This window comes from Mytilus galloprovincialis, chromosome 1 (genome assembly GCF_965363235.1).
Source record: "Mytilus galloprovincialis chromosome 1, xbMytGall1.hap1.1, whole genome shotgun sequence".
Classification (NCBI taxonomy): domain Eukaryota; kingdom Metazoa; phylum Mollusca; class Bivalvia; order Mytilida; family Mytilidae; genus Mytilus; species Mytilus galloprovincialis.
In genome coordinates, this window is record NC_134838.1 from 11,336,369 (window position 1) to 11,351,342 (window position 14,974).

At 29.9% G+C, this 14,974-nt stretch overlaps 1 protein-coding gene across 1 annotated transcript in view; it reads right to left on the reverse strand.

Moving 5' to 3' along the window:
• LOC143065213 (brefeldin A-inhibited guanine nucleotide-exchange protein 1-like) overlaps nucleotides 1-14,974 on the reverse strand; it is a 41,681-nt gene that overhangs the window by 10,957 nt on the left and 15,750 nt on the right. The window contains exons 11-32 of the mRNA XM_076238646.1: nucleotides 13,956-14,190; nucleotides 13,421-13,520; nucleotides 12,976-13,098; nucleotides 12,339-12,464; nucleotides 11,719-11,908; nucleotides 11,323-11,434; nucleotides 10,568-10,602; nucleotides 9,737-9,907; nucleotides 8,943-9,027; nucleotides 8,417-8,582; nucleotides 7,446-7,600; nucleotides 6,975-7,103; nucleotides 6,412-6,570; nucleotides 5,918-6,044; nucleotides 5,614-5,751; nucleotides 5,207-5,376; nucleotides 4,517-4,668; nucleotides 4,072-4,244; nucleotides 3,222-3,272; nucleotides 2,273-2,433; nucleotides 1,862-1,992; nucleotides 866-1,010 (exon numbers count right to left, since the gene is read on the reverse strand). Coding sequence (XP_076094761.1) covers nucleotides 866-1,010; nucleotides 1,862-1,992; nucleotides 2,273-2,433; nucleotides 3,222-3,272; nucleotides 4,072-4,244; nucleotides 4,517-4,668; nucleotides 5,207-5,376; nucleotides 5,614-5,751; nucleotides 5,918-6,044; nucleotides 6,412-6,570; nucleotides 6,975-7,103; nucleotides 7,446-7,600; nucleotides 8,417-8,582; nucleotides 8,943-9,027; nucleotides 9,737-9,907; nucleotides 10,568-10,602; nucleotides 11,323-11,434; nucleotides 11,719-11,908; nucleotides 12,339-12,464; nucleotides 12,976-13,098; nucleotides 13,421-13,520; nucleotides 13,956-14,190 — 3,034 coding nt within the window. The remainder of the gene's footprint in view (nucleotides 1-865; nucleotides 1,011-1,861; nucleotides 1,993-2,272; nucleotides 2,434-3,221; nucleotides 3,273-4,071; nucleotides 4,245-4,516; nucleotides 4,669-5,206; nucleotides 5,377-5,613; nucleotides 5,752-5,917; nucleotides 6,045-6,411; nucleotides 6,571-6,974; nucleotides 7,104-7,445; nucleotides 7,601-8,416; nucleotides 8,583-8,942; nucleotides 9,028-9,736; nucleotides 9,908-10,567; nucleotides 10,603-11,322; nucleotides 11,435-11,718; nucleotides 11,909-12,338; nucleotides 12,465-12,975; nucleotides 13,099-13,420; nucleotides 13,521-13,955; nucleotides 14,191-14,974) is intronic.

Sequence of the window (14,974 nt, forward strand, 5' to 3'; positions counted from 1 at the left end):
AAACATGTCCATTAATTTTGTTGTATTCCAGGACCTATATCGTTTTTTTTTTAAATTAAAAGTATAGTGGCCCCTCATTTAGAAAAGTTGTTTAAAATACAATGAATATTTTCCCCTTTTATGTTAAAAACAAAATCTGTTGTTTTAAAGTAAATGTTTAGTGTTTATTCATTATATGTAGACTCTAAAATAAGTTTGACAGAATAATCATAGACACAATGGGGCAAAATCACCTTATTTAAGGGAAAAAAGGGGGGGGGGGGTAAGAAAAAAAGGTAAATTTTAAACGAAAAATATAGTTATGTAACTTGGCGAAAAAAATAATAAAGTGGCGAAAAATATATTGTTTTTGCGAAAGAGGTGGCGAAAAAAATAATTGACCCAGGGGAAACCCTGCAAAAGTGGATCTTCTCATTTATGAAAACATTAACAAAGTAGGAAATTTGTCGAACTACCACAAAATTGACTTAAAAGAGCTATACATGAAAAAAGTATCAGCTTAAATTATTTAGTTTACAGTTCTCAAAAATAAATTCTATTCCTGTTCAATTAAAAATATTTGCAGAAATGACAAAAATTTCACATGTTGAACAGACATTTCTTAACAAACATAATACTTGAAAACTATAATTTCAAACACGGTACTGTAGCATCAAATTTGATATATTATCATATATCTTTCCATTCATGACAAGACAAAAAGATGAAAATTAAACTTACCAAAATAATAGAATGGTTAGTACCAATGTCTGTCTACATTGTGAGTATCACACAGATTATTAGTGTGCTGATAATACACAGCATCTATAAAATAGTGTGTAAGTAGTACACAGCACATCTAGAGTCTTACAAATTGCTCACTTACAGTAGTAACACCAACCTCATTTTGTTGTTCGGGTAACTTCATATTGTCAAAGATTCGGAAAACAACTTGGAATAAATCAGCCCACCAATGGCTGAGAAACGTGTCACCATACGTTTTCATTATCTCGAACATCACAGTTAGACCTCTGAAAACCAGGAATTAAAATATACGGTTAAAAAACTCAAAATACTAGAATTATTAAGGGTAACAGCCTAACTCTCTTTATCTGAGCATGTCTTCAACCAATTCAAAAACATTCCATTAATTTTTTCCCCATAAATGAAATGCATTGTTTATTGATAAAGATAATTCAATCATTTAAAATTTGTCTGCTTTTAAAGGTAATCAGAAATGTTCTTGATCAATTTTGATATAACAAGAATGTGTCCAAAGTACACGGATGCCCCACTCGCACTATTATTTTCCATGTTCAATGGACCATGAAATTGGATAAAAAATATACTTAGGCATTAAAATTAGAAAGATAATATCATAGAGAACATGTGTACTAAGTTTCAAGTTGATTGGACTTCAACTTCATCAAAAACTACCTTGACCAAAAACTTTAACCTGAAAAATGCACTGTCATTTTCTATGTTCAGTGGACCATGAAATTGGGGTCAAAAGTTTAATTTGGCTTTAAACTTAGAAAGATCATATCATAAGGAACATGTGTACTAAGTTTCAAGTTGATTGGACTTCAACTTCATCAAAAACTACCTTGACTAAAAACTTTATCCTGAAGCGGGACAGACGGACGAACAGACAGACAGACAGACGGACGAACGGACGCACAGACCAGAAAACATAATGCAGCTCTACTATCGTAGGTGGGGCATAAAAAAAAACCTATTTAAACTGAAAATACATCTATATGTAAGCTATCAATCTTTATATTACAATTCATTATTATTCAACAACTCAAGATTTCAAGAACCCTAACAGTCATCTTTTATTTTGTTCCTTTTCGTCACTGTTAAACTGATGATTGGTTACCTTGTCCTGACATCCAGTTTACATCTGTTTATTACACAGGACAGCTCAAACAGAACAGGGAACCATCCTCTGACCCAAACACGATCTTCTTCTGGTACATTAATCTCATCACCACCATGGTCTCGGAACATCTAATATTTAAAAAAATAAACCAAATAAAATAATCGTATTTTTTTTAATCAAACTATACATTTAACTTAGAAACTACAAATATACATACGAAAATGATAAGTCTTCCCTCTTTCTCAGTTGACCTTGGAGAGTTTTAAGATCTAGGATAACAAAAACTTGTAAAAGCATGAAAAATAAAACCCCTGTGGACAGGTTTGGTCTCAGAAAACTAGATATTTTAACAACACATAAATAAACAAGAATTAATTTTTCAGTAGTTGACTGGATTTAATAACTCACTGTTGGTTTCTCTGCTACATATTTAGCACAGTTTCTGATCAGTCTGATAGCCTCCATGCTAGTGTCTGGGAAAGCAGCATTACATGCAAACTCCGATAAACACTTTACTGCATCTTGGAATGAATCAATAATAGCTGCAAAATGCTGCTCAAATATATTTACTGAAAAGGAAAACATTTTGAACATTTATTTAAATATTCTAAACCAATTATTCCGACAATGAAACTAAACAGAATAAGTAAAATAAATAAATAAATATGGTATATAATAAAAAAAAAAAATAATAATTAAAAAAAATAAAATCTGCATTCTAAAGCATATAACTTAGAAGCTAGAAATATACATATGGAAATAATGATATATGTTAATGTAAAGCAAACTACCCACAAGCAACATATATCATAAATGTAACAAATTTAAGGTCATGATTAAACATGACATGCTGATATTATAACTGTGGCATTATGGTGGATATATTGTGAAAAACCTTTGTCTAAAGAAAAACTTATCTAAATGGTTAAACACATGATAAACTATGAGCTACCTTGAACTACAAATAGGTATGGAGGAAAGACTGTAAAAACAAAATTAAAAAAAAATTAAAAATAAATATATATATATATCAAGTTTAATATGTAAATTTAAACAAAAGAAAACTATAAGAATTGCTACTCAATAAAGAAGAAATGAAACAGTTAGATAAATGAGGTAAATAAATTAAGACTAGGTATCAGTTATGTAGGATTCTAACACAAAACCACACCAAACTCTATATATACAATTCACACAGTGATACATAACCCAGAGGAGAGAAAGATTTATCTCCCCTTTCTAAATCGAAAAATACTAATTACATTGTCTGGTATTAGTTCCAATGTAACCTAAATGAATGAAAGAAATTCCTATAGAATATACTACAGCAATGCAAAAACTGTGCTGAGCAGCTAACCTTTATCTACAGACCAGCTAAACAGACCTTGTCCGTGAGGTGTTGGAGTCACTGAAAGTGTACCAATTTCATTTATACTTTTTTTTTACATGAACATTTACCTTTTCATGTGAAGAAAGAAAGGTACAACTTAACAAAAATTTTTTTAAAAACTTTCAAAATTGATAAAGATTATCTTTGTTTGTTCCATAAATATCTTTGAATTTTATGTTTGACAAATTCTTACATATTTTTTTTCAAAGTATAAGTATGGTTCATTCTAGTAATGAACATAGCCTAAAGGTAACATCATATTCCATGCAGAAAGTTCCATTTCCATTTTCAAATATTCAATGTTGATTTGATATATTCTATATTCAACACTTATAGTTTAAATGTATTTATTTATAGTGGATTGGGGAAACAAGTTTCGCAACTTATATTAATCCCTTTCCACTTTGTGGGTGCAAGTGCTGCCTTGTAGCGGCATTAGCCTACTCTTTTTCCAAATCTACAAGGGTGTCTTTAACGTGCAAGAGATATGGAGTTCTCTCAACACGAGTCAGCCATTTATCGTCCCCTTCCGACGGACTATCATCGTTTCCTCAAGACCATATTCGCAAATGGTGTCAACACTTATAGGACTTATATCATAATTGTTTTAAGTTTTCAAATATTTCTTCCATGCCAAATATTATTTCAATTAACTTCAAGATCACATTTAAACACTGCTACTTGCTGTGTGATTTTTTTTTTATCAACAACAAAAATATAACATTCGTAGCAACCATCAGCATTGGTGACTAAAGAACACTATGCCACTGTTATTTAAATGAAATCATTATTAAATGAAATTATTAAATATACTCACATATGATTTTCCCCGTTGTTTGGAATGCCAGTTCTACAATAGCCTCATCATGATCTGATGCAGCTAAATGAAACACACTGAATATATTCTTCCAACCGGACTTAATGTTAGCTGCCTGTGAATTTACCATCTGGGCTACACATCTCACAACCATGTCTCTTATTGTAGGAGATCTGTAATATATACAATTAAATTAATTACAAGTCATACACAAGTTCTGTGCAACACATCTCACAATCATGTCTCTTATTGTAGGAGATCTGTAATATAAACAAATCAGTTAATAAAAAGTCATGTACTAAGCAACTGCTTTGATATTCATGATCTTAAGTACCTATACATTAACAAAATATATCTTTAATTAACATATTTATTATTCATAAATGCATTTACTGTAAGAAATAAAATTCTAGATGTTAGCTTTAACTATTAAAGTAATTCTAACCTATTTCTTTTCATGATATGTTCAAAAGGTCTAAGGAAATCTTTCTGGAATCTGAAGTTTGAAAATTCTCCTTTCTCCAAAAACTTCATAGACAGCTGTCTAAGAGAATCCACGGCAAAAAATGCAATGTCTTCATTGGGGTTACATCCAACCTTAAATAAAGTATAAAATTCTTACATTCCAGGAATATAGGACAGGAATTGAACATCTATAATGTAAATAAACAGTAATATTCTTGCACAGCAGCAATATATGACAGAAATTAAAGAGCTATACATTTTTCTGTTAGTATTTCTATAACAGTTATAAATATAGAACACAACTTAAAATGTGTTAACATGTTTGTAAATCATACTTTTTAAATTATTTTCATACAAAACATGAAATAAATTGAAATAAAAATCTATCTAATGAGAGAACTAGAGATATTATCAGAGAAAGACAATAAAAGAGAGACAAAACATTGAATGTACACATGTATGTTTGTCTGTGTTGCATTCTTAATAGTAAATATTGTTTTGCCCATCAACCCATACAATATATATGATTTTTTTTTGTCACTTTGAAAAGCCATAGCTGTTGGAATATTTTGAGATAGAACATTTTATTACTGTAAATGCAGAACATATACACCCGTAAGAGTTTGTGTGATAGAGCTTGTAAACATGATTAATAAATTATAATTATTACCTTATTAAAGTGGTCACCAAGAATCTGCCATATTCTAGACCACTGCAACCTAATTCTACCCATATTATAATAGGAAATCTCCACTATCTTGGTCAAACTGAACATTCTAGGATGACTGACATGTGCTAGCTCATCCATGGACACTTGGCATAAAGCTTTCACAAATTCAACTGAAATAAAGTAATGCTATTAGAATAAATATGCTGGATGATGTATTATGTGAATGGTCACTAATTTCAAGGCTCTGGTTTTCACTTAAACTTAAATTTTGAGTTTTCATTTTTATCATATATCATTAAATAATATATTTCTTTTAAACGTTTAATTGCAAATTCTAGTTCCCATTGTGACAAGGCTAACAGTGGGTAATCAAATAATAATTGTCTAAATTTGAACAAGAGACTAACCAATAGCTCCTCCATCTAATTTGACAGATCCTGTGAATATCCTGTCTACAGCTACAACCACACTTTGTGAACTGGTTTCCCCCATCTGTTCCTGTAGGTTAGCTAAACGTTTGGAATCTAATCCACCTCTCGCAATAACTGGAAGAGAGATAAAATCATTTTATATTGATGTGATAATCTTTTGAAAAATTGTGTGAGTTTTAAAAACACACTTTTTACTTATTTGAAGAAGTCAAGTATTTGACAAATTATTTATTTTAGTTATTTTACAAAAGCTATATACATATATAAATATATGACATACCTTCAGGATCAAAGGCCTCTATTGGGTGTCCACCATGCATATCTCCTTTACCTGGAGACTGTCTGCTAGGTTTTACACCTGTACCTATCAACTGGGCTAACTCTAGCTGGGATATGCATCTCAAGATCTGAAATAGATGTGTCATTCTAATCATTTCTGCACTTTGTGAGGGTTTTTGATTAATTAATGAAAATGCCAGTACTTCAATGTGTGAGTGTTAAAGTTTTAATTATAACTAGAATTGATAATAAAAAAAAAATTATAACTGTTCCACAAGGAGAGAATATGTACTTTCATAGTTACCTTGACAGTCAGGGCCTGATTATACATTTTTAAACTGAACAACAAATTATAATGCCATAAAAGTGTATAAAAATAAAATTGAATTAAAAAATACTCTCAGGCAATTTTAATCTAGTGAATAGTACAATATCAACGTCAAAATAACTTGATTACAAACGAATTTAAGATAAATAATTATGTTTGTTAATTACCTCCAGCCAAGATTTTCCCAGATAATTTCCGTCAGTATGAGCCACTGAAATAAGTGTTTTGATTGTATCTATGTTTTTACTTTTCATCTCCGTCAAGGGTGACGCTGCTGTCAACAGTGTAAATCTAGCTAAAGCCTGAACATAGGCATCTCTCTCAAGCTGGTAAAAGAAAAATTATATTTTATTCTCATGCACTGAAACAGGAACTAAAACCTTAATAAAAATTTCATTGTTTTTCATTTGTACTAAAAGCTTGTACAAAACAAAACTCCATTGTAATTTTGGAAATTTATTTGAAAATTGCGACAGGATAGGTTTTCAAAATTCCTTTTACTCGCATTTCAAACTTTTATTGCATCATTTATATGAAGCCTGTTCTCAATTTGTAACAGATTATCTCACATTTTAGTCCATTGTTAAAAAATTGTGATAACCAATGCATGCACAGATTTCTGACTTTACAGTACATGCATAATTTTCTATTTAAACAAAAAGTTCGATAAAAAAAATCATTTGTTTTAAACATCTGATATTGAAATTGAAAAGGCAATGTTTGCACTCACCTCCATACGAAAAATACATGAAATCCGTATGGCACATCTGATGCCATCCAAACAAAGTAAAGCAATGTTAGCATCATCACAGTCCTGTAGACCTACACTGAAAGCAGCCAGGAATGGGGTCCAAGCCATCTACAACATAAATATTTTGCATTATTAAATGATATTGTATTCTGTAGTTTTGAATCCTTATAAAGGGGTTTCATTAAAACAAATTAATTCCTAGATTTAAAACTTATAATCTCTCAATACAGTAGGTATGAATTTTTACATATTCTATTTTATTTTTTCTACTGGCTAAAACAAAGAAATCAAGAAATGAAGCATATTCTATAAAAGAAGTACTTCTTTGCAAAATGTTCCATTTTACTTGAATTTTAATGCTTAAAACTTACAAAACCAATATTCGATTTATTTTTATATGAAATGCAATTCTAATTCTATTCATTCACTATGTAGCATACAATTAGTTACCTTAAACATTGGCCTGACATGTTCAAAATGTGTAGCACTTGTGAAAAAAGAATCAACATGACTAACAGACTCCATCAGTGCCTTAGCTGTGGCAGCCATGTTGTCCATTTCTACATTGTACAACATTCTTCTCTGCTTATCACTGGTTATGTCTTCTGAAAATACAAATTAAACATTCATTGATCCAATCATATTCTTTTGCATTTCATTGTAATTGATATTGTTGATTTGAAATTTTATGCCCCATTTAGGGGCATTATATTTTAGGTCTGTGCATCTGTTTGTCCGTCCATCCGTCTGTCTGTCCCGCTTCAGGTTTAAGTTTTTGGTCAAGGTTCAGGTAAAAGTTTATGATTAAGTTAGTTTTTGATGAAGTTGAAGTCCAATCAACTTGAAACTTAGTACATATTTCCCAATGATATGATCTACATAATTTTAATGCCAAATTAGAGTTGTTTTTTTTTTGTTCAATTTCAGGGTCCACTGAACATAGAAAATGATAGTGTGAGTGGGGCATCCGTGTACTATGGACACATTCTTGTTTACTCTGATTTGAACATACTTAGGATGGAATTCTCACATTATTAATTATCAAAGTTACTAAAATTCACTTTGCAATTAACATTTTCTTGAGTCCAATTTTAAAAACTACTGATGAAATTACCAGCAATATTACATAAAAAAATTCTATGGAATAGAAATGTTGAAGTTTCTTAATTAAGTATATATTTTTCAAACAAGTTAATTGCAACTTTATGATCAATTTTTATTTATAAAACCAATACACATCATATGTGGTGCTAGAAAATGATAAACAATAACTGTAAATTCAAAAATTATAGCCTGCTTTTATTATTGTGATTTTGAAGAATGAGAAAAAAGTGATTTTTGGAAAACCTACATAACAATAAATGTATTAAATATAAGAATGCAACCTGAATTTACAGTTATTAATTTGGTATCTAACTTACTTCCTTGTTTATTTGGTTGTTTTATGACAGCTCCTACTTTCATTTTGATTTCATTTCCTGCAATCTCATCATAAATGGCAGACAGATATTCCTCTGGTAAATCTTTACTATCATTTATTCCACGATTCATTTTTATGTACTGCTCTTTTGTCATTTTGTTTCGGACCTTCAGAAAAACAATTAAATAAATGACCTTAAATATATCCACAGAACTTGTTTATTGATTGTATAGTATATTTTTTAGCATAAAGCTGCTGATATATAAGGAAATAGGTTATTTTTGTCAGGTTCAAAAACAATTCTGCCCATACGAAAAAGCTTCAGGATGACTTCACCATTCCACATTAGCTGTTTTGTTTTCAATTCCTGATAGTTTATTTAATTAAAACTTCATAAAATCAAAATTAAATGTACTACTTTAAATGATTAAATATGTACTTAGTTTTAAATTCAAAATTTAGGTAATCAATTGTTTATTTCAAAACAAAGCACAAATATGATGTAAAGAAACTGAAGTAAGTTTTACCTGAGAACTGTGCAGATCAGTAGTCAACATGATGATGGAATAAGCCAATACATAAGCTGTGTCTGCACTAGCAAATACTTCATTACTGAAAATATATAAAAGTATCTCTTGAGTATTGGGGTAATTCATCACCTTTTTACTAAATCTTTTTAAAATACATTTGCTAATTGTGCAGATAAAAATTTATTATTACTAATTTTTTTAAGCCTGCTTAACTGCAAAAGCAAAATTTTAGAATGAGCTTACTCATATAATTTTCATGCCTATCATAACATCAATTCAGGATGATTCAATTTTTTTCATATGAAAAAGTTTTAGCAAATTTGAGAAAAAAATAATTTTATTGGATACTTGATTTTTGGTGGTTCGAAAATTCTGCAGAAAAGCTTAAATAAATTTGTATTTTGATGAACACTTGAATTTGTGGGTTACCTTTACCCACAAAATTATTATATACCCTACCAATAACTATGAATCCACAAAATGTTGTAAACTGTAAGAGGAAATCAACAAACCCTATACCCAATTATTTAGGAAAATTCCCTAAGATGGACTGATTTCAACAAATGGTACTTCTGTAAAAAATATATCTTCAAATGTTTTATAAACAAAAAAGATTCTATCTTTTGAACTGTAATAGAAGCTTGACAAAGAATTATATATCCTTTGAAAGGACGGACAGACTAATTGACAGGGGCAAATTAATATACTCTTCTCCTCTGTGTTGTGGGTGGGGAAAAAAAGAAGCTAAAAAAATGTTTGGAGGTAAATTACAAATTTTCAAATATACTTACTTAATATTACAAGAGAAATATCTGGAAGCAAATTTTTCCATGAGCCTGTCTATTTTCTGAGATTCACCAGGCAGTCTGAACCCCTCTAGAAATCTTCGTAGAGCTGGGATGAACTCCATTTCTGTTAGGTCAAGCTTATCTACATAGGCATACATTACTTCTTTGTTTATCCTAAGAATGACAAACATGGTAAATGGAAAATATTCTAGGTGTGAGACCTACCATTTAATAATAACTGTTATATATTTACAGCTTAAATATGATACAAAATGTCAATAAAGTATGAAACTTAAAGTGGCACCAACAAGACTAAAACCAGGCCATATAGATTTCTTACAAATCTGCTGGTTTATTTTTAATATATTGCCTAGTAACAAATCATATTGGACTGATAATCAATAAGGATATAATAATTTATGTTTTGGAATACTTGGCCTTTATGAAAATCATATTACAGCAATACTTAATAATATTTAACATTGCTACAAATGTCGTTGTTTGAAGAAAAATTATATTCAGGTAACAATGAAAAATAAAACTGTTCTAACATTTCCTAAATACCAATCTTTTATCTAGCAGTATTAAAAGATGTTGTTTCTTTATGGTGCATTTTAGATTCTAAATTTTTTCCAATTATTTTTGTATGTAGAATATGTTTATGTACCTGATCAATGACAACAGTAATTGTTTCCAATAACATGTATTCCCTTTCCACATCTTGAGAACTTTCAATCAATCATCTATATCTTTAAATCATAATTATTTTGTGGAATAGAAGTCAATTGTTCAATTCACCTATAATGATGCATTCTATCCTTATAAAAGACTTACTTCTCATTCTCACCAAGAAAATCTCCAACAACTGCCTGTAAATAAAAGAATACGATTTACTTAAGAACTTGTGACCTTGTTTAAAGTTTTCTAGCAATTTAAACAGAAGATCCATTAATAAATACATTGAATATCAGTCACACATTCTCGAATTATCTTTTTCAACATTATCATTCTTTTGGAGAAATGAAAATCTAATTGTTATCATCACTTTAACAAACCTTACCAAATGAAAAATTTCCCTATTTTTGGTTAATACAATTTTCTATATTCTTATACATATTTTTTAAAGTAATTTACCATTGCAGTTATGCTCACACTGACGAAAAGATCTTATTGATCTTGCTGCAGATAAGTTGTATAACTCTATGATGTGTATTCAATAATCCATAATATTTGTAAAGAACTTTGTGACATGTACATATGAGCTACATCGGATATAAATCGACCTTATGCAAACGAAAATCAATACCTCTATTAACCTATTTTTGGTTGAAATAATTTCTATGGAAAGTCTTTAATTGTTCCAAAAGTAGGTTTTCATAAGAAGACAACGCTTTAAAACGTACGAAAATGCACATCTTTTATATCTTAATTATTCCCCAATCGATCAAATCTGTGTACATGCACTTGCATAATGTCGATTTCTATCCGACGCAGCACATATATAGATTTCTTCCATATTCGCCTTATTATATAGAAACATAACTATATCTATATCTTTTCCAATCATTAACAAAATTGTTTTTTTTTACCGTGTCCATTCTGTCATCACTATGGAACCATTCAGCTAGATCATCTGGCGTATTACCCAGAAGTCCTTGTTCCTGTAAATAGGCTATACCTTTCTTTGGTTTCTTATTGAATCTGTTCAAAAAAATAATCAATTGTGCTAAGAGAATTCTAAGTATGATTTCTCACAGAAAACCTTGCTGTAACTTTTAGAATTAAGAAACCTTTTCTGTTAGTTAATGTCTAGAGTATATTATCTTTAAATTCATGTTGAGTGTAGCCCTTTATCTTTCTCTTTTCTTATTAGTATTTCTATGCTCTATTTTTGTATCAGTTGAAGCTATTCTGCTGGTTATAAAAAATCATGACTTATACAGATAATGGATCTTTTTCTTTCAACTATGTTTCTGTAAACTTACAATTCAATGCCATGTTCCCAAATTTCCTTTTGTTGTTTTAATGTCTCAAACTGCTCTGGATTATCTAATGGCTGACTGCTAGTGAGTTGTGAGCTATTGTTAGAGCTGAGTGAGTTAACACTGCCATAACTTGTCATTGTACCTTTCCCAGAGTCACTATCAGTTTCTGTAGAGGGCTTATTCTCTTGACCTACAATGCATACATAGAAAAGCAAGGTTTTTACTTTAATAGTTCCATATTACATTAGAAGAGAACTTTCTGTTTGAAAAACACTCCAATAAATTGATTTTCAAAAATAAGACAAAATGGCAACTTTAAGACTCATTATTTCCATTAATTCAAATCAATTTAACATATTTTTTCAATGTTGTATGGTTTTAATATCAGTTTAAGTTTTGGCAAATAACATATCAGATGTGAAAATCAATGGTATACAATCTGTTAATTGAACTGTTTCTTATAAACTATAGCATAAGCATTAAGTACTACTAAGAAATGTATGCGATGTAAAATTACAAATTTTGTTAAAATAATTTAAAGGTTATCCAGCAATCAATGTTTTTTTCACCTGAAGATACAATGCATTATCTGCAAAGTTTTATTCCATAAAAGAACATACCTAGATTAGACTGTGAATGAGGATTAACATACAAATCTTTACTCCATTCTACCAAGCATTTCATTATAGAAACTAAGCATTCTAATCCCTTTATTCTCATACTTCTTTCCTGGTTGGGAGTAGCACCTGAAACAGAAAACTTATCATGATCCAACCGTAAACAAAAATATCTGTCACTTTTTAACAACATTTACAAAATTCTTCATTCTACATTAATTTTCGCCAAAGTATCCAACTGTGCCTGATAATTACCAATTTATGAAAATTAGGCAGTCAGGTATTCATAACCATTTCTACAACTTCAGAGACATGCTCTGGAATTCCAAATATCTTCTACAACTTCAGAGACATGCTCTGGAATTCCAAATATCTTTTATCTTTATCTAGTTTATTAGCTGGTTCTACAGTTCTCAACAGACATGTTCTTCAAAGTCTCTTTTGCCTTTAATTTTCATTATTCGTTTACTCTAATTATAAGTTCTTTTGAAGATCTTGTGCAACAATAAATTAACAGAAAATCTTGGGAATTATCTTTCAGTCAAGATCAATCATATGTGTTATACAATTACAGGAAACTAAAATGAAGCATGACAACAATGTGCAAGTATCCAGATTATTCATAGGTTTGTATACTTACCAAGAGCTAAAGCATGACGACCTTGTGCAAGTTTAGAAAGGTCATTTACAAGTCTTTCAAATATATTTGCTAATGCTAAATCACAGTCGTAATTCAAATAGATGTCAACCACACACTGTGCATCTACAAAACAAAATAAAACTTCATAAAATTTTATCCTATCCATATCTGAAAAATAACACACATTTTTAAGAAATGGTTATTTTTATTGTGTAAATATCCCATGATTCTAAAAAACCTTTTCAATGACAGCAGCATAGCAGGAAAAAACACAAAAGGAAAATTGTTCATTGTTTTCTTAGATTTCAATACATGCACTTTCTTTGAACAAGAATTAACACAAACCTACCAAAGATCAAACACACAATGCCAAAGATGACAATTAACATTGAAATATTCCAAGATTAATAAAAAATCAAAACGTAAAATATTTTGTTGTCATTACCTGCACAGATTCTGGTTAACACTTGTATGACCATCCATTTATGTTCAAAAGAACTACTAGGAGTCTCTAGTATATACAGGAATATTTCTTTGAAGAATACCTGCAACAGACAAAGATTATTTATAATTTGGTAAAAAAAATATATTTTAAAGATGATTAGTAAAACAATTATAATATTTTTGATTTTTTTTTACCTGAACATTTTAACAACATATTTGAAATCCATTTAATGTTATTGTATTTACTTTAGTTTGCAGTAAATTTAGAGTACATATTGATCTAAGTAATTTTTCGATATTTTCATTACAGGTAACTAAAGTTTTGTGAGTTTTATAGGTTTCTTTGTCAACTGAAAAAAATTACCATTTTAAAGTAGTGCTTTAAAACATATTCTAATACTTTTATGGTATTTTTATGAAGAAAAAAATGAATAATAAGAAACAGATATTAACATTGTATATCCAGATTTCCCTTTACATGTAAGAAGTTCATATCAATTTATTCCATTTATCAGGGTTAAAATATATATTCTTACCTCAATCTGCATTTTGAGATGTTGTTTAAAGTTTGATAACAATGTTAGAAAGATGGCTAAAGACAGCTCAAACACATCAGGAACAGAACTAACTCCATTCTTAGACAAAGCTACACATAAATATTGTTTAATGGCATTGATAAACATTTCATTTGTCTTAAACACTGGTCCTGCATTCTGAAGTATGGACAGTAACAACTGTAAGGACAGAATCTTGGAGCGCAGTTCATGTGATCTGAAATAGAAAAAAGATATTTTTACTTCCCCGTTACCAAACAACTATTTTACCGCCAAGTAATATCATATGTTGAGCTTTCACACCATAAACTGTTAACAAAGATATGCGTTGTCTGAGAATTAATCAGAACATAATAGCTATTGAGACTTGTGACAGGCAAGATAAAAATCAAAATTTAAAACTGTATTTCAGTTCCATAAATAAATTCAAATTCAATTTGCAAATGGACAATGTACCAGATGCCTTTCCTCCTTAAATATACACTTTTAATTGAATTTTCAAGGTTAGATTAACTTAAATTGTACATCTTTTATCTAATGAAAATAATATTCCTTCAATTTGCCAATATAAAGGTAATGAACATTTCACTTTTTTAATATATTGAGAGAAAATAGAGAATACTGGTGTTAAAAAAACAGAGGATAAAGCAGTTGTCAGTTGTTGATAGTGTCTGCAACTGTGGTATATGGATGAGGAGGCCCTTTAGAGAGAGGGAGAGAGAGAAATATAAGGTGAGTAAATAGTTAATTGTGTCTACACATATGATATACATACTTTGTATCAAGAGGGAGCCAATGGTTTCATGGATAATTTACACAGACTTGTAAAGACAAGGAGAGAGAGAGTGAGAGAGTTAACTGTGACTATATTTGTGATATACATACTTTGGATCAGGAGGCCCGTCAGCCAATGGTTTCATGGATAATTTACAGAGAGAGAGAGAGAGAGAGAGAGAGAGAACTGTGACAACACTTGTGATATACATACTTTGGATCAGTAG